Raw genomic sequence first — 25,837 nt, 5'->3', positions numbered from 1 at the left:
CTCAGCACGCGCTAATAGCATCGTTCACGTGCATCAGCGCGAACTCCAACCCCACCAAAATTCATGATCCTCATCCATCACCATTTCCCGTCTCCCATTTTCAACAACACCATCCTAATTAAGACAGAGCCAAAATGGCTGTATTCAAGTTATTTAAACCGTGGTCTTCCCACTTCTCATTTCCTCGACACCTTTCTACCTCAACCAACAACATACCTTCATTTACATGCAAACTATTTTCAATTTACCTTTTCCCTTTATCTTTCAAATCTTCTAGCATTGATTATGGCCAATACTCCGAAAAAGCACCGCTTTTGTGACGATGCCCCAGAGAATATCAACCTCCAGAAATTCCTTGTACGGCGTACAATCTTCAGCAACGGCCAAAAAAACCTAAGCTCACACCAAAGGACTGCGAAATCAATATTCAAAAGCTGAATGGAGATGGTCCTCTGGCATCAAAAGATGCAGACGCCACAAAGGAAAACATCACTGGCATATGCCGCAAGTGGAAAAGGTAAGAAAACAATCGCCTACCTCGAGTTTCATCTTGCGAAGCTAACACATAACATCAGGTTCTGCGAATTCAGAAACGAGCAATACTGGCGGGCAGCTATTCAAAAGTGTAATAAAGGGACTACTATGATGTTCCTCCGATATATCTGTGAGAATTATAGGATACGCACATTCAGTTCTGTACATCAATATCTGCTTCAGTTCAAGCAGCTTTACAACCGAGTCAACGGACGGCATATGGACACAAATGATGCGAAAGAAGTTTTAAAGGTATGTTAACATGCTTTGTTGCTATTTTCTGAGATAGATTACTAATTACATAATCATAGTATCTCGACACTATCTTAACCAAAGAGTTCACTTTAAGACGAGAAAAGACGGCAAAGCCAGTGTTGGGAGCAGACGACCTTATCCTCCTCCTCACCCATCATTGGGCCCGGGACACATCTATTTTTCCAACCGAAGATCAGCGTTTGGCACTTGCAACAATCATGCTCCTCCTTATCTATACCGGCTGTCGACCCGCCGAGCTGGTTGATGCAGCCAAAGGGAAAATTGCTATTGGTCGCGATCAAACATATGAAGACGACAATTGGGATAATGAATGTGAGGGCTTGGATGAGACGAAAGATGATGATCCTATATATGAGAATCCAGAGCCTTGGGTTGATCCAAAGATCTCCGATTATGATGATAAGGATGATGAGGATATTCTTACACGAGAATATAAAGCTTTCTGTTATGAAGATATCCGTCTTTGGATTGTCCGAAATCCTACCCCTGGAGAACGCGATCTCCTTGGAATGGAGATCACTCTTGCTCATCACAAAGGAGCTAATAGAAACCCCAAACCGTACGTTCTTGATTTGATGTGTTTTGATCTTGCTAATGTAATATTCGTAGGACTACGTTCCTTTTTCACGAAGAAGCTTTACCAATTCTTTGTCCTGTTAGCCATATCTTAGCCATTGCCATCAGGGATAATGCAATCAAGGTAGACGGATTTACTCACGCCAAACCTTTTTTTACAAGCAACCTACAAGACCCTACAAAAGCAGTTCTGGTGCATTGGAAGCCAGAGAAACTCAAAGTACCGATCTTTCGGCAGGCGGTATGGACATTTGATGGTCTATCAACATCAGAACATAAGGCCCTCCGTTACTCGACCTTTGCATATTACCTTGACCGTCTTGGTTGGGCTGCCGGATTTGCACAGAAGCTAACTAGCTATTGTTTCCGTCGAGGTACTGGGAATGCTGTAGACGGTAAGAGATTTTTGCAAATACTTTGTATTCTTGTTGACATCTTCTAGGGGCAGCTACAACTGCTGTGCGTGACCAGGTGATGAGGCATAACCCTCAGACAGGAGTCTTTTGCGGATCCTACATCAACGAAAAGGTCCGGTTTATCGTTCAAGATGCGGTATTAGACCAGCCAACGAATATCGGATTTCTTCGTGCCTTTACACATATGAGTCTCACATGTGATCCGCGTGCCCCAATCGATGTGCCCGAAGAGATTTTGAAAGCCCTCCCTCCGGATCCAGAGATAATGGAACTTAAAAGAGAACGCGAGGAATACAAAAGGCAATATAGATCCTACAATCGAGCTCCACCTGAAATCCGCAAAGAATGTGAACAACTCCGTCGGCAGATTGATTCTTTACAGAAACAACGTGATCGAGCAATCAAGATAGAGTTCCGGCGAGATTATTTCGATCGTATCCATGATGAAGAATTAGAGAGGCAACTCAAAAAGGTCCCTACAAACGAATATGTTGAGCCTGTCGTCCATCATCAGCTTCCAGAACGAACTCGACTCCAAGAGGTGCTTTGTGATCTCTCGAGGGACATGAGCCCAAGCGATATCGTCAGCCGCCGGATCCGTACCATTGACTTAATGGTAGCACTCTCCTATCGACAGGAACAAGAAGTTCAACATAGCAACCACTCAAGTAGGGAATCTTCAGAGTTTTCTGAGAAACAACCTTTGTGCAAGGACCCCTTTCCCCTTCTTTGTAAAAAGACCCAATGCATTATATGTATCGGAGACAATCGAAGTACTTATGAGTATCGGACACGTACTTATGCCACTTCACACAAAATGATGAACCATGTGGATAGCCATTTGAAAGAAGTTCCGAAATTCCAGAGAATATCCTGTACTCATCCTGTTTGCCAATCGGAAGGGCTTATTCTTAAACACTTACAGCACTTCAAGAATCATGTACAAACTGTGCATGGCATCAGCCTTCGACCCTAAAACTATCGAATAAGGTGTTAGGGATTGATGTGACAACTTGAAAGGATTAATAGTCCATCGGAAAAGTAACTTGACCAGGGCTTATAGTATATGAACACCTCAGCTAAAGCATCAACTTTGACGAATACCCTCCTCTCTACTGTTCGACTACAACATCACCTTGGCGCTCGTGTTATTATCTCTACGCAGGAACCAACAATTTCTCCTTCGCTTTTGGATCTATCTTCAATTGTTATTGTGCATCGATTCACTTCACCCGAATGGTTGAACAGCTTGAAACGTCACCTTGCAGGTGCTACTTCTAATTTGCTTGATGATGACAATACAGATTCAGATGGTCTTGCGAGTTCAAGAGGAAACGGGGATAATGCGAAAAGATTGTTTGCCGAAATTGTAAAGCTAAATATTGGCGAAGCGTTGTTGTTTTCCCCTAGTGCTATGATAGATGTTGAAGTAGGTAGTAACGGTAAAGTGGTGGTGGGGAGGCTTGGTGATGGTTTCTTGAAGATTCGAGTTAGGATAAGATTGACTGCTGATGGAGACAAGAGTATTGTGGCAGCTTAGGACATCAGGTTGAGGTTTTACTTTGAACCTATTTTTAATTTATCATTCATATTTATCAAATTTCTATAATAGACAAATTCCTGGGTTATTGAGGACAGGATCCTTCTCTCTCAACATCGCACCCCTTCGTCCAACTATACATGAAGTGATGACAAAGGTTTATTTTAGTAGATGGACAAGCTAGACCTTTATTGAGGCATGACTTAATATGAAGTGTTACGACAGCGTAACATACCCTACATCATATAACCGATTAGCTAATATAATCATGTGATATGTGTCACCTGATCCGAAGCCGACGGACTTTGAGATCGATCGGCTCCCCAAGAGTCGATCGATTTCCGGGACACGAAGGTCTATTTAATCAGGATGGATTCCCTTACTATAGTACTTCGTGCTCAAGATCAATCATCTAGTATAATACTATTAGTTACGAATTGCAATCATTACCATCGTTACTTAAGTTCCTGCTTGACGCCTAGTTATAAACCACCTCGAGAGCCTAGAGCACTTCCACGTGATCTAGACGGCAACCCTCGTAACACTACGACGTGCAAGATACGAGGAAGACAAAAAGACGATCGACTAAACTGACTAAATAGATTAAGGACGGTAACTGAATGCTATAGGACATAGCGGACAGATCAATCGGATGGTTACGATCAATCGGCACCAGCTCAGAGCTATGTGTAACGATCCGGTCTGACTAGGCAAGTAGAATGTTCGTAAACTAATTGATAACTAAGTTGAGCACGAAGCTCCTAAACTATGAAACTACTCTGATTATATAATGATCGATAAAGGGAGCCCCCAGGAGCTTTCTGGCTCCTCAGGGCTCCTGGAGCTCTAGGAGCTTTGAGGGCTCCTAGGGCTCCTTATCACGTGATTTCTGATGGTGCGTGCATACACGATCTTCAGGTGACCAAGATCACATACTAATTCGATGAAATCTGATCGTGTTTGCACAAGGCCTAAGCTCCCCTAATTAATCAGTTTGCTACCATCGTAACACCATCAATCCTAATGGTGAATCGTGACATATAGACCTACTCATTATCGTACTTGCCATATTAGGCCTAACATCGTATGCCTCCAAGCCCTGTTGGTCCCCTACTCGATCCACACCCCATTGATTAGTTACTTTGAATCTCTTTCACGTGACAAACCGCCTCAATGTCTCCAAAAGCGTCCCCTGTAGTTAGGCGCTCTGCGCTCAGCCCCGGACGTAAAAACAACAATGACAATCTACACAGTAAAAGCGTCTATTCCACCCGAAAACGCAATAAACAGTTCGAGTAACTTGGAAGCTTTCGAGTCCAATTACTTCAAGTATATTTATCACAATGCCTGATCCACTTGATAGTGTTACCGCTAGAATCGTTACTAGAATCGAAGCTGTACTCCACCTTGGTAGCACAGTCCATCAATATCTAAGTAATATCAAAGACCCAATCACAGATCACAACAATATCATCAACGAGATCAACTCTATATATGAAATCCTTTCTACTTTACAAGCTAATATACAAAACAATTCAATCAATAATGAAGATTGGTCAACAATTTCTCAAAGACTTGAAGGCTTCGATAGCCCATTAAACCTCTTAAAGACAGCACTCCAGGAATTAACTACGAAATTCGAGGATACAGCTTCTACCATAGATGTTAGGGTTCTTCCATTGGATTTCAAGCAGAATGAAGCAGAGGAACTCTTCCGATTTGTTACAAAGCAGAGATCCTTACTATCTTTGGCTTTGAGGAATAACTATATTGCACCTTCGACGGATATCCACGATAATACACTCCCTATTCGTGATATCGAGGTAAGGTCTACTCCCTAAATGATATATGTAGGCTAATATCTTATATAACCAGAATACAAACCTTCATAAACGATATTATACAAATCATGATACAACTTTCAACTCGCAGTATCAAGATGATAAATCCCGATATCTACCTGAAACACAGTCTAAACGACAGAGAATTAATCGACAAGGCAATTTTACAAACGCGGGCGGATCACAATTCATTGCATCAAACCTTAATTCTGGAGGAGGGTCTATTAATATCAATACTCACACCTTGGAAAACCGCTGCCTAATCGACCTACGAACCACCGATCCACGATTGGACAAGAGACGTATCGAAGAGACTAAAGGAGGACTACTTGATAATGTATATAATTGGATTTTCGATAATAGTGATTTTCAACAATGGCACTTTAACCGAGATAATCGCCTACTTTGGATTAAAGGAGATCCTGGTAAGGGCAAGACCATGTTGCTCTGTGGTATAATAAATGAGCTGCAGAGATCGGATGAGACTGCCTTAGCCTATTTCTTTTGCCAAGGCACTGATGCACGCATTAATAATGCTGTAGCTGTTCTATGTGGCCTTATCTATATGCTTCTAGATCGGCAGCCTGCCCTTCTCTCGCATTTACAAAAGAGATATGAGAAGGCAGGGGAACAGTTGTTCAAAGATGCTAATACCTTTATAGCACTCTCTGATATTTTGAAGGATATCTTGCATGATAAGAATTTGAAGCCGACGATCTTGATTATTGATGCGCTTGACGAATGCCAAAAAGACCTGCCACAATTACTTCGCCTAATTGTTTCGGGCTCATCCATTTCTTCTCGTGTTAAATGGCTTGTCTCAAGTCGGAACTGGCCCGAAATCGAAGAGCAGTTACAACAGATCGAGCAGGAAACCCGGCTCAGTCTCGAGTTGAATGCTGAATCAGTATCTGCTGCTGTCAGGTGGTATATCCGAGAGAAGGTGAAATATCTTGCGAGAACAAAAAAATACACAACGGAGACAAAGGATACTATCGAACGTTATCTCCTAGAACATGCAAATGGAACTTTTCTTTGGGTGGCTTTAGTTTGTCAAAATCTTGAAAAAGCTCGATTATTCACAAATTCAAAGCTACAAGATTACCCTTCCGAACTTGATCCTTTATATAATCATATGATGGAACAGATAGTAGATATGGAAGATATCGAGGCGACTCAGATATGCCTTGAGATCCTGGCTATTGTAGTAATAGCATATCGGCCTCTTACGCTTGACGAACTAATGTCCCTGATGGAGATGAATAATGAGATTCCGCTAGAGGAAATAATACAACTTTGTGGTTCCTTTTTGGTTTCTCGTAACAGGAGTGTATTCTTTGTTCATCAGTCAGCACAGGATTTTCTTTCTAAAAAGGGTGCTAAAAGAATATTTCCCGATGGAATTGGGAAAGTTCATAACAAAGCACTTCTAAATTCGATAACAGTTATGAGAAAAACTCTAAAACGCGATATATACGGTTTGGGTTATCCCGGCTTTCCTATTGATAAAGTCAAACAGCCCGATCCCGATACATTAGCTTCTATACGGTATTCCTGTATTTACTGGATTAACCATTTAAGAGATGGAGATCCTGAACAAAACAGAGAACACATTCAAGATAACGGCAATATTTATGAATTCCTGAAAAATCATTTGCTACATTGGCTGGAGGTTATGAGCTTGATGGAGAAAACTTCAGAGGGCATCAACGCAATAAGTTCTTTAGAATCATATGTTTCCGTATGTTAATCCTCACTATTTTATTTTTTCTTTTGGGAATTCAGCTAATATATAATAAAGAAGATTAAAGATTCTGAACTTTATACCTTTATATATGATGCTAAACGATTCTTGCTACACAACCGAGTAGGTATTGAACAGGCGCCTCTTCAAATATATTGCTCAGCCCTTTTCTTTGCTCCAGAGAATAGTATTATTCGAAAAACATTTCAAAAATGTATCCCGAGTTGGATTTATAAAATGTCAAGGACACGATCAAATTGGAGTGCCGCCCTCCAAACGCTCGAGGGTCATTCGAGTTTGGTTTATTCAGTTGCCTTCTCACCAGATGGTACAAAAGTAGCTTCGGGCTCTGAAGATAAAACAATCCGGCTTTGGGATGCGATGACGGGCGAATCGCTTCAAACGCTCGAGGGTCATTCGAGTTTGGTTTATTCAGTTGCCTTCTCACCAGATGGTACAAAAGTAGCTTCGGGCTCTGAAGATAAAACAATCCGGCTTTGGGATGCGATGACGGGCGAATCGCTTCAAACGCTCGAGGGTCATTCGCATTGGGTTAACTCAGTTGCCTTCTCACCAGATGGTACAAAAGTAGCTTCGGGCTCTGAAGATAATACAATCCGGCTTTGGGATGCGATGACGGGCGAATCGCTTCAAACGCTCGAGGGTCATTCGAGTTGGGTTTCTTCAGTTGCCTTCTCACCAGATGGTACAAAAGTAGCTTCGGGCTCTCGCGATAATACAATCCGGCTTTGGGATGCGATGACGGGCGAATCGCTTCAAACGCTCGAGGGTCATTCGAGTTTGGTTTATTCAGTTGCCTTCTCACCAGATGGTACAAAAGTAGCTTCGGGCTCTGGCGATAATACAATCCGGCTTTGGGATGCGATGACGGGCGAATCGCTTCAAACGCTCGAGGGTCATTCGAGTTTGGTTTCTTCAGTTGCCTTCTCACCAGATGGTACAAAAGTAGCTTCGGGCTCTGAAGATAAAACAATCCGGCTTTGGGATGCAGTGACGGGCGAATCGCTTCAAACGCTCAAAAATCATTCGCGTTTAGAGGCATCCTCAGCCTTTGAACGGTACTTTGAGTCAAACCATTGGATAGCTGAAAGATTAGATGAAGAAGTGCGAAATATTTTTTGGCTACCTCCAGACTATCGGCCAACTAGGATATATTTTTGTAACGGAGTTATAGTCATGGCACTTTCCACTGGTGGCATTTTCTTTCTGAAACTTGGGTGAAAATTTCATATTATCTAAGTAAAAATCAGTTTCAATATATCCATTAATGACTAACTTATTTATGTTTTGAATATAATATCCTTTTATTTTTTTTTCTCTCTTTAACAGAGAGGTTGGGGGAAGTCTATGATTATATAGACTTTCTATTTGCTACCTTGATTCCAGTATGTTCTAGTGTAGTGATGTGGTAGTTTTATTGGTACAAAGAAACATAAAGAGTTATTTTATTTGATGCAGCTTTGAGCTAATCATTATTAGAATTAAAGGTCTGGAAGCATAAAGAGAAAGATGTAAATTCGATTCTGTTCCCAGCTTTATCTCATATACTGTATATATATATATATATAGAGTTTATCTCTGATTATGGTAGAATGCTATGATTTTAGAATACTATTATTCTAATCATTTGTTGACCTCCTGGGATCTTGGCAGCATATGCATATATATTGCATGATGCATATAAGGAGCAAACAAAACTCAACTTTTAATTCATTCTTTCCTTTTTGGTATACTGTTTGTTTGCTTTCAATATTTTGATTTCAAAGCACTTTAATTCCGAAGGCTGAATACCTAACCTTATTCCTTCATTTTTTGAATATATACTCGCAGCTTAACTGCTTAGCTAGAAAATCAATCAATTCAATCTGATGCTCTTTCTAGTCTCAAGAAACCCAACAATTATGGATCTTCTCTCAAAAGCAACCGTGTTTTATCCTGATTATCGTTTAATATTCCTCCGATTCCTATAGAACACGTTTCCTCTTAGCCTGTAGCGTTTCTAAGCGTTCTTTGGAATGTAAATTATTGTAAGTGTTGGTACGAGAAGGATACGGAAGACGTAGCACCCACGGATTACGTAGGTCCTGTATGTCTAATTGTATTCTGTCTAAAGAGCTAGCTACATATTGAAAGTAGTAAGTCTTATATAGACTTACTAAAAGAGCTAGTCTCTTTCGCGTTCGCTTAGTTCTTTATTACAGTAGTAATTGAATTGAAGTCATTCACTTCGTTCACACAGTAAGGAATGAAAGTTTTTGTGGAAGTCAATTCATCAGAATCAACATTCAATGCTTGGGAAAGAATGGGAAGATGAAGAGGCTCTAGGATATGTTGCAGCTGAAACTCGAGATTATATGTTGTGTCATGCCCAATCCTGGTACGTTTAAGGAAACATCTGAAAGGCCATTCTTGATATTCGGCAATTGGTAACACTGGACAAGAGGAACTTCAAGAAGTTGATGAATAAAAGTGAAGGTTGTTTAAGGAGCTCTGCTTGATATCCTATTATAGACTGGTATATCAGCTACTGCACCAATAATTCCAGAATAGTAAGGCTTCGACTTCGACGATAGACTCATCGTATAAAGATTGCAGCCGGGGAGCTGATTGCTCCAAACACAACCACTATATGACTATACCCAAACCGTAAGATTCGTGACTTGATCGGCAGGCACTTTAGCACTGGGGGTATAGTGAACAGTAATTTTGATAACGAAAACAAGCATTGACACCGGTTTACATCATTCCGGATCAATGTCAAAGAGACAATCTATGTTAACGTGCTGTATGATTAAAGAAATGCATGGCACTACCTAAAAATGCTGAACATCCTTGATAAGGACAGTGAAATCCCTCATCAGCGGTACGAGATTGAAGGTGCTGAGTTTTGATATGTCGATTAAGACTATCAATACGAAGGTATTTGTACTCTCGTTTCTCTGGCCCTGCTTCATTATCATTCCATTTGCAGAAGGCACAAAATAATGTAGAGACCTTGGAAAGGTTATGAGATCTTGTTGTTATATCAGCAATTAGAGATGTCGAATCTGCGTCTTCTGATAGTAGAGTATACTAAATGATTGATCTTGAGCACGAAGCTCTATACAAAGGAAATCCATCTTGATTATATAGTCCTTCATGCTTCGTGGCTCGAAGGGAGCGAAGGGATCGAGCTTCGATCCTTTCGCTCTCTTCGAGTTCTCGCATCACGTGTTATTACTAATCCTGTGACCTAATTGTTACCTGTCGTAACACTATGGTTACCCAGTAGGATCAATGCGGCTCAGTACTGAGCTCACTGATCCTTACTGAGCCAGTCACGTGATGTTGATTACACGTGAGAGTTTCCTGTTACCAGGCGTAACAATTATATAAAAAAATTAATCATTTTGATTTAAAAATTATAAGAATTTCAATAAATGTGACGGAAACTCCTGCTTTCCTCCCACCCTTATTATATAAGAAACCTCAGGTACATTAACCATGTCCACACATGATACGATTACTCGGGATTAGTATACGATTTAGGTGACCTGAGGATCAGATCCGGACAAGTACTAGGTATCAATGGTTATCGGTAAAGTAAGATCATTGGAGGGATAAATATGACTTCTTTTTGCCTAGCCATTGCGGCTAGGCCATTCACTTGTGTATATATAGAGTAGCTATCTGTCACGATTCACCATCACGTCGGACAAGTAGGGATCACGTGATGGAGCCTCCAGGAGCATAGGCTCCTCAAGGCTCCTGGAAAGGACCAGTATATAAACATTCATTATTTTCATAGTATAGAAGCTTCGTGCTCAACTTAGTTATCAATTAGTTTACCTACATTCTACTTGATCTAGTAACGAATTCACTTTCAAGTGAATACCAGTGATAAAGCCTTAACCCATAACTACCAACCGACGAACCTTAGGCAGCCGCTGCCTCCAGTACAGTATCGTTACACTATCTTCATCTTCATGTTTATTTTCATCTCTATCTATACATTTCCCCTATTTATATCCATATCAAAATCACCACACGTTTCTACAACTAATCTACAGACACGATCTCAAAGAAAAGCTTCATTTCACTCCACCCCACGCACCTCACCACACCACACATCACCTTACCTCCTCCTCCAAACCCCCATTCCCCACGCCCCCCTCAAAACCGCCAATCCCCACGCCATCCCCAAACTATCCCACATAACATTCAACTTACTACCACCAACTTCTTGCCAACCAATTGCTTGTTCCGAGACTTTTATTCCTGCTTCCACTTTTCCATTTCCATTTCCATTTCCATTTCCATTTCCATTTCCATCCGCTACCTCAACTCCAACCCCCGGCGCACTCTCAGCCAACATAAGCATTTCAACGTCAAAGATCCATCCCTCAGCATGCATATACGGAATAATATGAGGTAGAGCCGCGCGGGTAAAAAGTTTAAATCCGCATTGAGTATCGCGAATACAGGATGTAGCTGGTGGAGTGAGGAGACGAAGGAGTAAGTGAAAAGAATGCATTAGGGCATTGCGAAGAGCCGAGCGCTATTTTTCGTTAGTATATTGATGGGTATTTATAACGATGGTGAGTATGATTTGGTGATTTGATGGATAGCAAATAGAAGAATGAGAAATAGAAAGAGAAAATTACCTTAACGACCGCCTCGCTTCCCACTAACCAAGCTCTACTTCCTACTGCAACAGCTCTTCCTTCAGAATCCATCACCTTCTTCGCCCCTGCAACCAATTTTCCCAAATCCGTAAATCGACTTGCTCCATCCGCATCAGCAAATACCGCATATTCACCTCTCACATGTCTCATCCCATGCGTAACCGCACCTCCTTTTCCTCGATTCTCCTCCAACGTCACTATCCTCAAAACATCATGCAGACTATTTTTCCTCGAGAAATCTAATGCGACTTGTACTGTTTTATCTTTACTCCCATCATTTACAAGTAAGATTTCATAGCCTGTTCCTGTTCCTTTTCCTTTAGAGATCCGTCCATATGTATTATCTAGAACGGATACAGCTTCTTCCAGCATGCCTGTTAGTCGTTCTTCTTCATTGTAGGCTGGGACTACAAGACTCATTTCTATTGAAGCGGGTTCGATAAATCCAGTACTGATATCGTTTTCTGTCGAGGGGCTTGTTTTCGAAACGGAGGCTTCGCGATGCGCAACCCAGCTGTCGTACCAGCAGATTAGGGGTTTCGTTTCTGTGGTTCCTGAAGGAGTGGTTGTTGTGTACGATTTTTCTGATGGGTAGGGTGATCTTGGGACTGGAGCGACCAGTAATAGAAATATGTATATCTACAAGTACCTCATTAGCAAGAGTCTCCAAAATACCAGTCAATCCTCATCGAAGAAGCCAGCACAAAATACGATCCCGAAGATAAAACGAAAAATAAACTCACACAACCCAATCCCAATCCCACTAATCCCACCAAAACCAACAATAATATATGACCCGGCGTATTCCAAACCACCTCCAACAATTCCCCCAATATATTCAAAGGAAGCTCCAGTAACCCAGCCATATCGCAGATGAGGATATGCAAAAGAAAGTTGAGATCCTCAAAGAACAAACTCGTAAAGTCCTTAAAAGCAATTCCTCCCCTCTGTCTATTCTTCCCTCGTATCAATTCCCCAAATGCTTCCAATGCCGCAGATATATTCGTAAATAATCGCAAACAATCTGCGCACGCAATCAATTCGTTTCGTTTCCTTCGACTCTTTCGATCTTTCGATTCTTCCTCAAATCACCGTCCTCAAACCTCGAATTCTTGTTTCTATTCCTGTCGCCGTCACAAAACCACAATCAGAACTAAACAGCTCGTAGAAATCCTTCACTCAATCCACCCAATTCACCTCCTCAATTCTAGAATCTCAATTTCCAACACCGAATCCACCAATTGCAGTACTCTTCTCTTATCTCCTCTCCTCTGCAATCCTCTGCCGTGTCGTGTCGTGTCGTCCCGCGCCTTGACTTTATGTACGTATTGTATCTATCGAATGTATCGTATGTAAGTACGTTATATGTACCGTCAATCAATCAATAGCCATCCGCTATCGCAAGCGCAATCACAATCTCAATCGCAATCGCAATCGCAATCGCACAGCAAACCCCCAGCTAAAATATCACAAAAGTCAATTCGTTCCCTTCACACATCCAAAAAAACAAAAAACAAAAAGACACAGTAACCTGATCACTGCTAAAGTACACACTCTCTAATACCCTTACGTACTCCGTGCCCTCTGTCGCAGTAAAAGTACGAGGACTCAGAAAAGTAAATCGTGGCCTCGCCTTATGCCCCACAATTCAATCCATAATTCGTAGTAAGTAACTTAGTACGGGTACATTCACGTACATATGGGTGAAACACCGATTGGTTGATGCGACAGTTTTGCGTAGCCTTGTGATGTGGGGGTTTTGTTTTGTTTGTTGGTTCTGCGAAGAGGGGAAGTTTAAGGGGATGGGAGATGAGAGATGGATGGTTTTATGTATATGTTACTTCATGTGGTGAATGGTAAATACTACCTACTGCTACTAATCCTAATACTAGATGGCAAGAAAAATCTACAAAAATCGAGGCTCAAAAATGCTCATTTTCATCATGGTTTCAAAATCAATGTCAATGTCAATGTCAATATCTGTTTGACATATATGGTATCAATTCATCTCAACTCATCTGTTCCCATATTCTTCCTTCCCCTCCTCTCCTCTCCCATCTTGATCATTTCTTCCTTTTCCTCCTCCCATCCCCCCATTCGTCCATCCATCCGTCCATTCCTATCAAAATGAGAGAACTCCAGAAATCTCCGTCCTTTCTACTGTACAGGTATCGGTGATCAAGTTATTCCACAGTTTCCCTTCCCTCCCTTCCCTTTCAACCCACGCGGAAAACAAGCCGAAGCTAAAGGAACAATATAGTTATTGCTCATAGGGCAAGCAAAATTGTAGTACTGGCGCCAAATTCAAAGCAATACCAACAAAGCAATCGCGGTCACCCCTTTGGACAGTGATGTTATATGAAATCAATCACTGACATCTCATTTCCCTCCTTCGCCTAAACTCCATTTCGTGCAATTAAAAATGCGCCATTCCTCTGGAGATATTCCAATCTTCCTTTAAAAAAGATTTGCACATCGACGTAAGAGCATCTCAACTCGTACTGCCACCAGGGCTGCCACCACCAGTTTTGATAGCTGGAGATAAACTAATTGCAATTTTCTTAGGTCCGTTACCACCATCCCGAGCCTTGTTGAAGCTCTGTTTCCTCCTAACCACATTGCTATTCGAACTCGTGGAACCTCTGCGTTTGTGATTGGAAAGTTTGCCCAATTCATCTTCCTCATCCTCTTCTCTCCTGCGCTTTTCCGATGACCTTTCTGGTGGTGTAGGTGCGGAAGAAGTAGGAGTCATAACTAATTCGTCCCCACTGGAATCTTTTGAAGCAAGCGTTTTTAGTGAAGGGCTCTGGCAGAGAGGAGCAGAGGTTATATCCACAGAAACATCGTTTTCCGAATGTTCATTTTCTTCATCAGATGGATAATCAACTAAAGGCTTCGAGACGAGTGACGCTCCGTTTGTCAAGCTCCGATCATAAGATTTGTCCTCCTCATCATCCGAGGTATTGAAATATGCTTCTTCTTCGGCATCTAAGTCTTTGATACCTGAGCCCCATCTACTGCCTCTACCTGGTTCAGGTCTCCTCGGACTTTCATCTTCAGTGTCGAGGTAGGAAGTTTCCATATTCGACGAAGATCCTTGGCCGTTATCATGCTTATGTACGAAATTTCTAAAAGTGTCAACGTAGGTGATTGACTCGAGTTTCTCTCGGTAGTTTTCCACCAAGTGACTGACCAAACCCTTTTCGCCAGAACCGTGATGCTTGAGGAATTCGAAGAACTCCAAACATGCTGAATTTAAAAGATTATCTCGAGGCATTGTTTCAATCACAAGATCTAAAATTGGTCCAAAGAGATGATCTTGCATCATCTGCTGATTGTAAAATTCATCTTGTAGACCAACTAAATTTCGGAAGAACTTCAAAGCAGCTAGAATTCGTCAGTAAAGCTCATGGTTATCCAGGAAACAATAACTTACTTAATTTCAGATATTTCTCCGGGCTCCCTAAAAGCTGAGAAATACGTTGAGCTAGTCCTTCTGATAACACGAAATATTTGCTGCGATGCATATGCTGCCTGATAAAAAAACAAAGGATCTCTATCAAATAGATGAATAAAGACACTTGATGGACAGTGAAGTTCATATTCTCGCGCCCCTTCAAATCCACCAAAGGTTTAAATAGTCTCTTCGCCGAGTCTTCATAAAAATGATTAAGAAAAAGTTCATGCTGAGGGTCTAGCTGAGGCCGAGGTCTAGCTACAACTTCACCGTTGCCTTTGGCGGGTGTTTCCACTGGTGGTGGAAGGTGGTTGCCTGGGTCCAAGAGAACCTTGATAGCATCCGCTATTTGAGCTTTTACACCTAGATCAGCTTCTACGAGAAGAAGATCAATGAGCGAATCGGTCAGCGGGGTTTGTTTCTCACTCATTTGTCGGAATATTGTTTGACGAATCATTTGAGGATCATGATCGATCATAGACACCAACACATCTGTGGCTCCTACTCGTACTCCTACATCATTATGTCGAAGAGCAAAGTTAATGACAGATAATAGACCATGTCCTAAGAAGTTGTTGTATAACGTTTGCCGTGCTGGTTGTTGTAAGTTCTTCGCAATGGCGCAGCACTGTTGTATGAATAAGACGGCCATCTTCTTCCTTTCCTGATCTGTCTCTTGTGATCCGAAAATTCCAAAAAGCTCCTTAAGGACTGTTGCATTGTTCTGCAGATATTGAACAATTTCGACTTGATTAAAGAAGATGAGGCCATTGAGAACCGAAAAGGTTGGGTCGTCCAAGATCCGGGCAAGTACAACATCCTTGAGATATTGTAGCCGATTTGTGTTATGGATCTTCCTCATCACGTTCTCATCGGGTATTTCAACAACTTCTTTGTATCTATCCTTCTTGCCTAACCAAAGTCGATGATTAGCCTTATGGCTTGGGAAATCCGGATCGTATTCTAAAGCCCCGACAACACCAATGACTGCCTCATCCGTTACGATTTCTTCGATTATGGAACTGTCGTTCAGCAATATGATTATCTTCATCATGGTGCAAAGTCGATGTAAACTCGGTAGATCTTCCATGTCCTCGGCCATTTCAACGAGAGGTATTAACCTTCGGACGTAATATTCATTTATAACCATTTTCGTAAGGGCCTCGCGTCCACCCGTTGTGCTGTTCAATCCTCTAAATAGCTGTTCCAACTCGTGCAGGTTACCAAGTGAGGGATGGGGAAGTGATGTTGGAATCACTGGCTCAGGGATGAGATCGTCTGATACACTATCTTCTAAAGAAAACTATAAGCATCATAAAGGTAGGTACAATGCCACAATCGGAGACATGGAAGGTTAATTAACTTACCCTCTATACTGATACCTCCAGGTGCACTGAGGGTGGATTGTATATTATTGATAAATCTCCTGTGACAACTATCAGTCGAATGCGCCACAATATAATAACGCGTTGATCGCGATATGCCACTTACCAAACAGCCGCGCAACCCTCGGCTTCTTGAAAGCTGAGAGCCATATCCATCTCATTATCCGGCTCTGTCCATACTATGAGAGTTTCTGGAGAAGATCCATTAGTGTGAAATGTGGTAACCATGCGCTGATCCAATATACCTTGCTGTTTCTGAAATCCATCCGCTTTAACTATCTTTGTATCAAGGAGTATGCGACCTGGTTGATCCTCCGATTGCACCATTACTGTGGGATCTGATTTTTCCGAGCCATTATCCTATATATATTCAAGGTGATTAGGCAACAAATCCCAAAGGTGGTGGGAAGAAGGATGAGGATAAGAATGACAGCCGCGCAGCAAATAGGTGCTTGCGTGAAGGTTGAGAAAGAAAGGTAGACATACGACCATGAAATCAGCTCTGCAGAAGCCAGTACCTCTATCGAACCAGTCGCCTTCGCGCAACTCATAGACCTTGACTCTTCTCTTGTCATTTGGCGGATTTTGAATAGGCCCTCCTGCCTGCGCCATCATTAAAGGTTGTGGTTCCCCCTCCAGTTCCTCTTGGACGTATTCCAATACCTCGGATGAGATATCTAAGTGTTGTTGAAGGGACAGTTGCGACTGCGTTTGAGTGAGAACGGACGCCACCGTGGATTGTTTGCGCCTCGAAGTCGCGCGTAACTGACAAGTTGGTTAGGGTGTCGAAGTGACCTCTTCGCGACGAGATAAGAATTGGGCGTAGTAAGCGACGGTAGTGATTACTTGGAAAGGTTAATCAGATTGAATCGCGATGGGATTTGGATTGTTGTGCCGGTTAATTCAAGTTGGTTGCTTTGCTTGTTGGCGTGCGGGCTCGGGATGATGAAATTGTGAGTGGAACTTAAACTTACACGCCTTACATTCAATTTCTCGCTAAAGTGCCAGGCAAGCAAGTTTCTACAGTGCAGTATCAAGATGTGATAAATATAGAAATTGGTGATCAAACGACAACATCAAGAACATGAACATGAACATCAGAGCATCAGAACATCTCGACATCAATAACAACAACACCAACAACAACAATTGACTGGATATATAAAATACGAATAATACCTGCTGGAACTTTAATCTATGCTGTTAGACCCTTAGATCTTGTACGATATATTATGATTCATGACTAATGATTAATTAGAACACTGATCCTATCAAGGTGGGATCCTTTTGGACCCGTTATCACGTGTACAGTTTTAGCTCCCTCCGATGTCCAATCTTACCTTCCCATCAGCCAATCATAATCTTACCCGATGTTCTGTGCTGGTGTTTCAAAATTGGAGATGATGAACAATTTCCAAGCGAAATATCTTCGTGTACGAAAAAGTACTTGTACTGTACTGAATTGTACAGAGGAGTTTGTATTGAAACTCTCTTTCAACTATTAGTAAGATCTTACCTACGGATTATACATCTCCTGAATGCAAACCCGTAAACCGCATGAATATAATATCCTACCTAGGTATGCGATCTAAATTGTTATCAAATTGTCGGACCCTTCCTTTTCAATCGGCATTAGTTTCACGCGCTTCTTGAGACATGGGGAATATCCAAATGGATTTTATCCCTTGTCTGACCAGGATCAGCTTCCGATGCATGATTGATTGAACGGAAGTCGGGGCACGGCATTGTGAGGGGAAAGAAGAAGAAGAAGAAGAAGAAGAAGAAGGAAGAACTTGTTCAAATATTTGAGTAGATGAGATGTTGGAGGAATGTTTGTATAAAGCTGTTATTAGATACAGCTAAGTATTTAACTCTCTTCTATCAAGAAATGCGATTGAACTTGTGCGTAGGTATTGTTCAACCCCAGTTTGTCTTCTACTGATAGTTTCTTCGTAAGGGTCCGATAAGCGAAGAATGCTGTAATGACTTTAGGTTCTCGACTTATTCGACATTCGATAGTAATATTACATCTACTCACAATACCATGGCGGATTTCTCATTCACCCTCAGTCACCGAGTTTATCAGGACATTTCGTCTAGCAAGATGTCTATTTTCAATAGCCTCTTGACTTTCTCTGCTGCCAATCCTTATCTTTTGGTGATTGGGATGGACTAGGTAGGATTTGGTTATGCAAGTACCTATGCACTGAACAACTGAGGTCTTTGCAACCACTCAAGTACCTTAACCTTTTTGATATCTCGCCGTGCCGCCTATTGGGTTCCTGGCGTACCTTTTTCACATCAAGCCCTTTCAGATCAAACTTTAAAAATTGCCGATGTTGGGAGAAGAGGTTCCAGAACCTCATCCTCGACATAGCTAGCTACCATGCACACAAATATCAATCGGCAAACGAGACGAATAGGTTCTGATACTATAGAAGAAGCGAGATCTCCTGAGTACACCTTCACCAGTTGAGGCCTTTTGTCAGTTCCTAGGAGAAGAAAACATGTGAGGGATGGATTTTTGGGAACTACACAGCTATACTATCAGTAGCTGCTGTGTAACTATAAGCTAAGCAAAAGAAAAAGCGTGGAAAAATAGGGTTTCTCCACCGACGACTCTCCTAGATAGTCCATCAAGCATCTCGGTTACGGCAGACTTAAAGTTGATGCTCTTGGCTGTGGGAAAAGTCCTTGTGTAGTAGCTCATATTGGTAGCTCAGATCGTTGGAGACCAAAAGGGAATTGGGTTTGGCACAATTGAAGAAAATACCGTGTAGAGATGGCAGGAATCTAAGAAAGGATCTCGTTCAACTTTCTCTAATAATTAGTGTAAAAGTAGTAATGAGACTCGAGCATAAGGCCATACCAGAAATGTTCAGACCAGCTTGGAATTTAACCTACAAACACTTTCAACCTCTGGCTACTGTACCTATCTAATAGCCGAGCCCAGCTCAATAAACACGTTTTCACAACTCAGTAATAGGCTACGGACATTTCAGAGTTTCCAGAAATTGAAACGATTCCAAATCCCCAAGGTCTGTGTTGTGTACCTTTTTGGAAAGAAAGAATATCAATCTTGTCAACAGACGACGGGTCAGGCTAAGTCATTAGTCTTTATCGGTATGTGATGTTATGCATCATGCATTCCAAGTGTTACAGTACTAGCAAAGTATGGCTCATATGCGCAGGCGGGAGGCGACAGTTGAACCTAGTAGGTCGATCATTTAAGATTGAGGTGTTTCAAAGTTCAACAGGATAGTGTCTGTGCCGTGCATTATCCCTCCGTTCCTTTCGAGAACGACAACCTTGATATTCGCCGATCAACCAAACCTTCCTTCAACCTACAATCTACTCAAATATTCTACCAGCGATTCGATATTCGGTGATATGGTCCTGATCCTTATTAGTCTTTGCACTAATCAGCCTGCAAGCGAGAACGACGGGTAGAGAAGAGGCCAGACTTCAGCCTCAATCGGCATTGCATGGTTCAATAATGTGGTGGTTAATACCAAGTTCTCAGAGACATGTTCAATGTTCTATTACGACATGCTAATACTTCCTACTTGATCATGATTTGAAAAAGCGAAGCTTCCATTGCTCTTCTATTTCTTCCTGCGGAGGTACTGTACAGTGTATATGACTTAGTCGAGTATACTCATACAGACTCTCCACCTATTCTATTTTCGAGTACTATTCAAATACCTACATTATGCAGGCTACATAATGACCTTACCGGTACTGGCTGAATCTTCTACCTCGTACTGACAAGTATATTTCCCACATGGCGATCTAATTAATTCCGACCGAAGGGTAGGTATTAAGGGTATAGTCTGTTTCAGGCTTTCAGCTCCGCTTTGCACGGGTGGTTCCAGTTCATCGGAAAATTCTTCAGTAGGTTCATCAGTTCTTTCATGGGTCTGATCATTCTAACTACATGCTAACCTCAACCCTACTTTCCAGGGTATGTATTGATTGCAGGGCCAAGGTAGGGCTATGAAAAATTAATAATCCTTTTATCAACAACCATCGATGCGACAATTTTCGCATTTGTACCTACTTCTCGTAGTACTGGTGGTAAGTGCTACCAAAAATTAATTCGGCAATGCTCCGTATCTATCTACCGAGTGTGCTTCGACACATGTCGGAATTACTAAGGATTAAGGTTACTAAAGATCACTAAGGACCTCGGAAGTTCCCAAGTACTCAACAAACGAAGATTGACGGTTCTCACCCGGCCATCCTAGCCGTCGATCTACCGGCACACACTTTTCCCGTGCGTCGAGTTATTGCAGAACGGGTTAATATGTACGCTTTATGATATGGATGCTCAACTAGTCAAGGCTAGATAATCTTGTCGAATTCTTTATTGGTCATTTGTTTCGATTTGCTTTCCAAAAATAGGTAGGTGGAGCAGGATGGGACCTGGTGGACTCTAACTACCTAGAAGAACACGAGGCGTTCACAATGTCTGGACTAACCTGAAAGCTTTGTGCTCCATATCAGTCTATCAGATATTCAAAGTAGGCTTAATCGGCGACGATATTGCTCTGCATGCAGAAGTTTATACTTAGCATCCCGTAAGTCTTACATATTTCCGATGCACGAGCAGGATGTATACGGTTCAAGGTATATAGCAGCCAAAATAGCTTTCATCAGTTGCTAGGTACAGGTGATGACGATGGGACGAAGGACTCGATGTGTTAAAAGAAGATGACAGGGGTTGGAATTATTACCACGTTTGTGGTCAAATTGATGAGCATATTTCTATGGTTTCTGGATAATGTCTGCCTAGGTAGGTACTTGATGGGATTTGAGATGTTACAGATCTATGGATGTTTCCGAGTAAGCACGATACAGGCAACATGCCTAGATAAGTAAATACGAAGGGAAATGATGGCAAAATGGTTACAAGAACGGGTACAAGAGTAAGGTATCAATTTCATATGGACATCATGAGCATCTTTCATATGGTCAGACTTTTGAAGTCAAATAAAAATCAAGTTTATCTCCCTTTTATCAGAATTTCCTACATCTATTGCATTTCTATAAACTTCAGCTGGATTCTAATCCAGCTGATAATCGGACTTTCAATCAAAAACACTATATCTTGTATGACATGGGATTGTGATACACAGCCAATACAAATCCATACAGCAAAGAGTACAGTGTACATATTTGGTGCAGTACCTACAGTTAATATATTATTTTCTAAAACCGTCGGCACTTCTACAAAACATTATCGTATCCTTCTACCACTCATATTTCTTATCATACATACTACCTACCTAGGATAATTTGATCAAAGGGTTGATGTTAAATAGTTTTCTAATTCCGATTTTCCTACCCAAATTCACCAAAAGCGGAGTTTCCCTCCTTTTGTACCTTCCAAGCGAAGACAAATTCAATAACCTCAAAATATATATTAGTCATCTTGGATTGTTTAATCATACTGTGTACATTTAGTACGAGTAGAAGGGGAAATAGCCACAAATCAAACAGTCTTACTTTCCTTTTATCGGAATAAAGGTCTTCATCCATCTATCCTTGAAACATTATTCATGTCCATGGAACGGTTCCTGAACTAAGAAGAACTAATGAACCAAACAGGTTTTCTAGGCCCTTCCACCTTCCTACTAAAGTTTCACGCCAGCATCTTCCACAATTACAATTTTTCAACATCTTTTTCATTTTTTTCATGGACGGTACTTACCTAGTATTTAGAAGCCATCTTTCCGGCTCCCCTCTTCACACTTCCTTTCATCCATCCATCCATACGATACTATCGAATACGCCTTCGCCTTCGATCCGTTCATATTATATCCACTTTATCCAATCATCTTCCTTATTCATGCAAAGTTAATACCATCTTAGTACGCACGTAGTACATGGCCGAGTTCTAAATTGTCAAGCTTCTACTATCACGATCATCGCAAGGTACGATAAGGAGGGAAACGGTCGGTTGCGCTTAGGTTGGTGCTGTGTAGCTTGTATATATTAAAGGCTTGCTTGCTGCATGTCTTTTGCTGTTTTTGTTCGTTGTTGTTGTTGATATCTTTTGGTTGGATCTTGCCTTGTCTTGTGGAGGACGATATACGATATACTTTTATTTTTCATACTTATACTTGGTTTGAATGCTTCGTACTGTAGGCTGAATGCTGAAAGCTTCATATTACCTCTTAATCGGTCGGATTGCTTGAATAACTATTCTGTTATTTCGACTTTCACTTCGACTTTCACTTCAGCTTCACCTCACCTCAACTTTCACTTCTACTCCAACTCCAGCTCAACTCCTCCAACATATAAACCATTCTCAAACTCAAAGCAACAATGTCGATATTTTCAAAGATTAAAGGCTCCAAAAAAGCTGCTCAACAACACAAGGAAAAGACCATCGCCGACGAAAATCAAAAGAAATCCGAGGAAGAAGTTACTAAAGTTCCATACAAACATATTCCAACACATGCTGCAATCGATGCACTCTCTGGAGCACCTTCATCATGGAAAAACGAAGATCGAACAAAAATCAGAGAACATCATAAACGAAGAGGTCAGATGACCATCAGTCGTACTCACAGTACTTTATCCACTGTATCATCCATGAGTAATACAATTGAATCCAGCTCTGTCGCTCCATCTCTACCACGCGCCATTTCTCACGACAGTTACAATCCCACATGGAATAACCGAGTGGGTGATATGTCATATTTAACAGAAAAACTTCAATCGCGGACACAACAACCAACCAAATCCAAACCTTTAAATCATGGAATTGATTCTGCTATTGGTAGAAGTCCATTATCTAGTCGTGGACAAAGTGAAGGTAATTCATATTATCTATCCTAACATTAAACAATAACTAACTATTTTGTAAAGCTACGTCCCCAGTTACTAGTTCCAGGAACAGTACGAAAACATCATCATCTTCTTCATCCTCCTCTTGTGATGATCTAGAAATAGCTTCTAGTGTACCACGAAGACTACAACCTAGACATTCATTTAGACCTGAACCAGTCGTATTCGAAGATCATGATATTTTCACCAGATTACACACCAGTACCACTCGAAAATTGGGCGAAGCACCAATCATGTCAAAACCACAAAATCAACTACCTAAACCAGCTCCAGTCATTGTTGCACCACCCAAATCCAAGAAATCTCGATGGTCTCTCATAGGAAAACACGACGTTTCACCTACTACCGATTAATACTTGGCATGAATGAATATTCGGAAGGAAACTTGAACAGAAAAATCAATATTTCTCAATCTCAATATATAAATCCAGAAGCGAAAGGAAAGTTGCAGATCTTCAAAGAATGAATCGTATCGCTTCTTGTATTGAATGGGTCATTTACTCTTGGAAATGACGCTTGTAACAATTCGATGGATCTTCCGGGATCCTTTTTCGCTCTTCGCATCCTAGCGTTACGATATTTTTGTCGTTGTCGTTGTCTATGTTTGTTTTGTTTGCTTATTTACGGGCAATACAGTAATACAGCAATACCTACCGATATACATACATACCTATGTCTTTATTGAATTAATGGCTCTTTTCAGCTATGTTGTGTTGTACAGAGATGAAATGGATGAGCTGGATGAGCTGGGCTAGGCTGAGAGATAAGGATATGGATATATTTTAAGACTAATTACTTGATAATTGGGTTAAATATCTACTTTTATCTTCTTTGGTGGGAAGATCCTTTTATTATTATATGTATTTAATGTTAATTTTTTTCTTTCTCTTTTTTATTTATTGTAGAATATATTTATTTATTTATTTATTTATTTATTTATTTATATTGAAAGATTGGGTGGAAGAGGCCTCTATATTGACTATATTACTACGTGTGTAGGCATATTAATCTCCTCTTAGTATCCTCTGAGGGGACCAATATGCCTGCTTATGGTTCGTCTAATCTAGCCTGTTTAGGTAACCGTATTACTAATCACGACACGTGATTAGTACCGGTAACTTCTATTCCTTTTAACAATTTATTTATTTATTTATTTATTTATTTATGTTACGAGGTTTGCCGTCTAGATCACGTGGAAGTGCTCTAGGCTCTCGAGATGGTTTATAACTAGGCGTCAAGCAGGGACTTAAGTAATGACAATGATGCAATTCGTAACTAATAGTAGAGTATACTAAATGAATGATCTTGAAGACGAAGCTCTATATAAAGAAAATCCATCTTCTTTATATAGATCTTCATACTCCCTTGGATCCTTTTGGATCCTTTTGGCTCCTCAAGCTCCAAAAGCTCCAAGTCACGTGTTTTCTGACGGTGCGTGCGCATGTGATCCTAAGGTGACCCAGATCACATATTAATTCAATGAAATCTTGATCGCTTTTGCACAAGGCCTCAGCTCTCCTAATTAGTCAGTTGTTACCATCGTAACATTATTGTCATTACTTAAGTCCCTACTTGATGTCTAGTTATAAACCACCTCGAGAGCCTAGAGCACTTCCACGTGATCTAGACGGCAAACCTCGTAACAAAGTTATCGATGAGGTCTTTGATAAGAACCGGGATCATAGGGTGGATACCAATAGCACCGAGAATATCCTCATGGGTATGATGAGCAACATCGATTGCGTGAGCGACTAAGTCGGCATTCTCTTCCAAAACATCGACAAGAGTGTCAAAAAACACATTTTACAAGAGATTACGAGGAGAGAATGATAGAAAGATAACAAAGATAAATAATTGGTTGAATATCTTTGAATCCTCACCTTCGTCTGGCTGCTTAATACTCGAAAAAACTGGCACGGCCAGCTGACTATGGAAAGGAGAAAAGGGAGCAAGCAAGAAAGCCTACTTATATCTCATGTGCGTATACAAAAACTAAAATGACCAGAATAACTAGGAAGGCGTTTGTTTGCAAAGCCCTACTTTTGGGTTTTCCTGTGCCAAACATCACTTCTTAAAAGAACATCCAATAGCTATAGGCTTCTCGAAATTTATGACTCTTGCCTTCGAATTAAATCTTATGGCGCTCCCCGGTGTCACGTAATTAGAGGCCCGAATACGAGCTTAGAATCAATCAGTCGATGATCTGTTCTTGAGCAATCGCCATGTCAAGGAAAGTCTTACTTGCATATCAATTTTATGTGATATTGCCCAGTTATGTGATGAGGTAGTTCGGTTACACGTAATGTGGTTCTAATTGATAGAATATTCAATAAATGCTGCCCACGTTGTCTACTTGAGAAGCCAGCCGAGGGGATGTTTGATATCGCTGTTAATATGATGTGTAGATAGCGGGCAAAGAGGTTCTCAGTAGCTAGGTGTGCACACCCTTCGCAATTGGCTCCTCATGCAAGGTAAAGAAATAGGGTACGATTTGCTCCTTAGTTCTTACTTACATGCAAATACATCTC

The 25,837-nt window shown here is 41.1% G+C and overlaps 8 protein-coding genes across 8 annotated transcripts; 6 read left to right on the top strand and 2 right to left on the bottom strand.

The window, feature by feature from the left end:
* Window positions 1-134: 134 nt before the first annotated feature.
* SS1G_13093 (hypothetical protein) lies at window positions 135-3,342 on the top strand (the record flags this gene model as incomplete). Its single annotated transcript, XM_001585951.1, has 6 exons — window positions 135-148; window positions 576-786; window positions 846-1,369; window positions 1,420-1,781; window positions 1,829-2,533; window positions 2,882-3,342. The coding sequence occupies 6 exons, from the start codon at window positions 135-137 to the stop codon at window positions 3,340-3,342; spliced, it is 2,277 nt and encodes a 758-aa protein (XP_001586001.1).
* A 1,343-nt stretch (window positions 3,343-4,685) lies between these two features.
* SS1G_13092 (hypothetical protein) lies at window positions 4,686-8,887 on the top strand (the record flags this gene model as incomplete). Its single annotated transcript, XM_001585950.1, has 7 exons — window positions 4,686-5,165; window positions 5,218-5,635; window positions 5,846-6,126; window positions 6,703-6,924; window positions 6,985-7,885; window positions 8,428-8,497; window positions 8,830-8,887. 7 exons carry the CDS (start codon window positions 4,686-4,688, stop codon window positions 8,885-8,887), a joined length of 2,430 nt encoding a protein of 809 aa, XP_001586000.1.
* A 2,175-nt stretch (window positions 8,888-11,062) lies between these two features.
* SS1G_13091 (hypothetical protein) lies at window positions 11,063-12,478 on the bottom strand (the record flags this gene model as incomplete). Its single annotated transcript, XM_001585949.1, has 3 exons — window positions 11,063-11,485; window positions 11,592-12,251; window positions 12,356-12,478. 3 exons carry the CDS (start codon window positions 12,476-12,478, stop codon window positions 11,063-11,065), a joined length of 1,206 nt encoding a protein of 401 aa, XP_001585999.1.
* A 1,625-nt stretch (window positions 12,479-14,103) lies between these two features.
* Window positions 14,104-17,066, bottom strand: SS1G_13090 (hypothetical protein; the record flags this gene model as incomplete). Its single annotated transcript, XM_001585948.1, has 6 exons — window positions 14,104-14,999; window positions 15,340-15,414; window positions 15,496-16,362; window positions 16,437-16,495; window positions 16,561-16,814; window positions 16,941-17,066. The coding sequence occupies 6 exons, from the start codon at window positions 17,064-17,066 to the stop codon at window positions 14,104-14,106; spliced, it is 2,277 nt and encodes a 758-aa protein (XP_001585998.1).
* A 758-nt stretch (window positions 17,067-17,824) lies between these two features.
* SS1G_13089 (predicted protein) lies at window positions 17,825-18,267 on the top strand (the record flags this gene model as incomplete). The annotated part of the gene is made up of 2 exons (XM_001585947.1): window positions 17,825-17,887; window positions 18,187-18,267. The coding sequence occupies 2 exons, from the start codon at window positions 17,825-17,827 to the stop codon at window positions 18,265-18,267; spliced, it is 144 nt and encodes a 47-aa protein (XP_001585997.1).
* Window positions 18,268-18,558: 291 nt separating this feature from the next.
* SS1G_13088 (predicted protein) lies at window positions 18,559-19,394 on the top strand (the record flags this gene model as incomplete). Its single annotated transcript, XM_001585946.1, has 3 exons — window positions 18,559-18,612; window positions 18,893-18,963; window positions 19,178-19,394. 3 exons carry the CDS (start codon window positions 18,559-18,561, stop codon window positions 19,392-19,394), a joined length of 342 nt encoding a protein of 113 aa, XP_001585996.1.
* A 3,390-nt stretch (window positions 19,395-22,784) lies between these two features.
* Window positions 22,785-23,662, top strand: SS1G_13087 (hypothetical protein; the record flags this gene model as incomplete). The annotated part of the gene is made up of 2 exons (XM_001585945.1): window positions 22,785-23,277; window positions 23,343-23,662. 2 exons carry the CDS (start codon window positions 22,785-22,787, stop codon window positions 23,660-23,662), a joined length of 813 nt encoding a protein of 270 aa, XP_001585995.1.
* A 1,222-nt stretch (window positions 23,663-24,884) lies between these two features.
* On the top strand, window positions 24,885-25,064 carry SS1G_13086 (predicted protein; the record flags this gene model as incomplete). Its single annotated transcript, XM_001585944.1, has 1 exon — window positions 24,885-25,064. One exon carries the CDS (start codon window positions 24,885-24,887, stop codon window positions 25,062-25,064), a length of 180 nt encoding a protein of 59 aa, XP_001585994.1.
* Window positions 25,065-25,837: the final 773 nt, after the last annotated feature.

The sequence above is a fragment of the Sclerotinia sclerotiorum genome, genomic scaffold, assembly GCF_000146945.2.
Source record: "Sclerotinia sclerotiorum 1980 UF-70 scaffold_23 genomic scaffold, whole genome shotgun sequence".
Classification (NCBI taxonomy): domain Eukaryota; kingdom Fungi; phylum Ascomycota; class Leotiomycetes; order Helotiales; family Sclerotiniaceae; genus Sclerotinia; species Sclerotinia sclerotiorum.
Note: the sequence above shows the minus strand (reverse complement) of the source record. Positions and strands in the feature narration are given on the sequence as shown.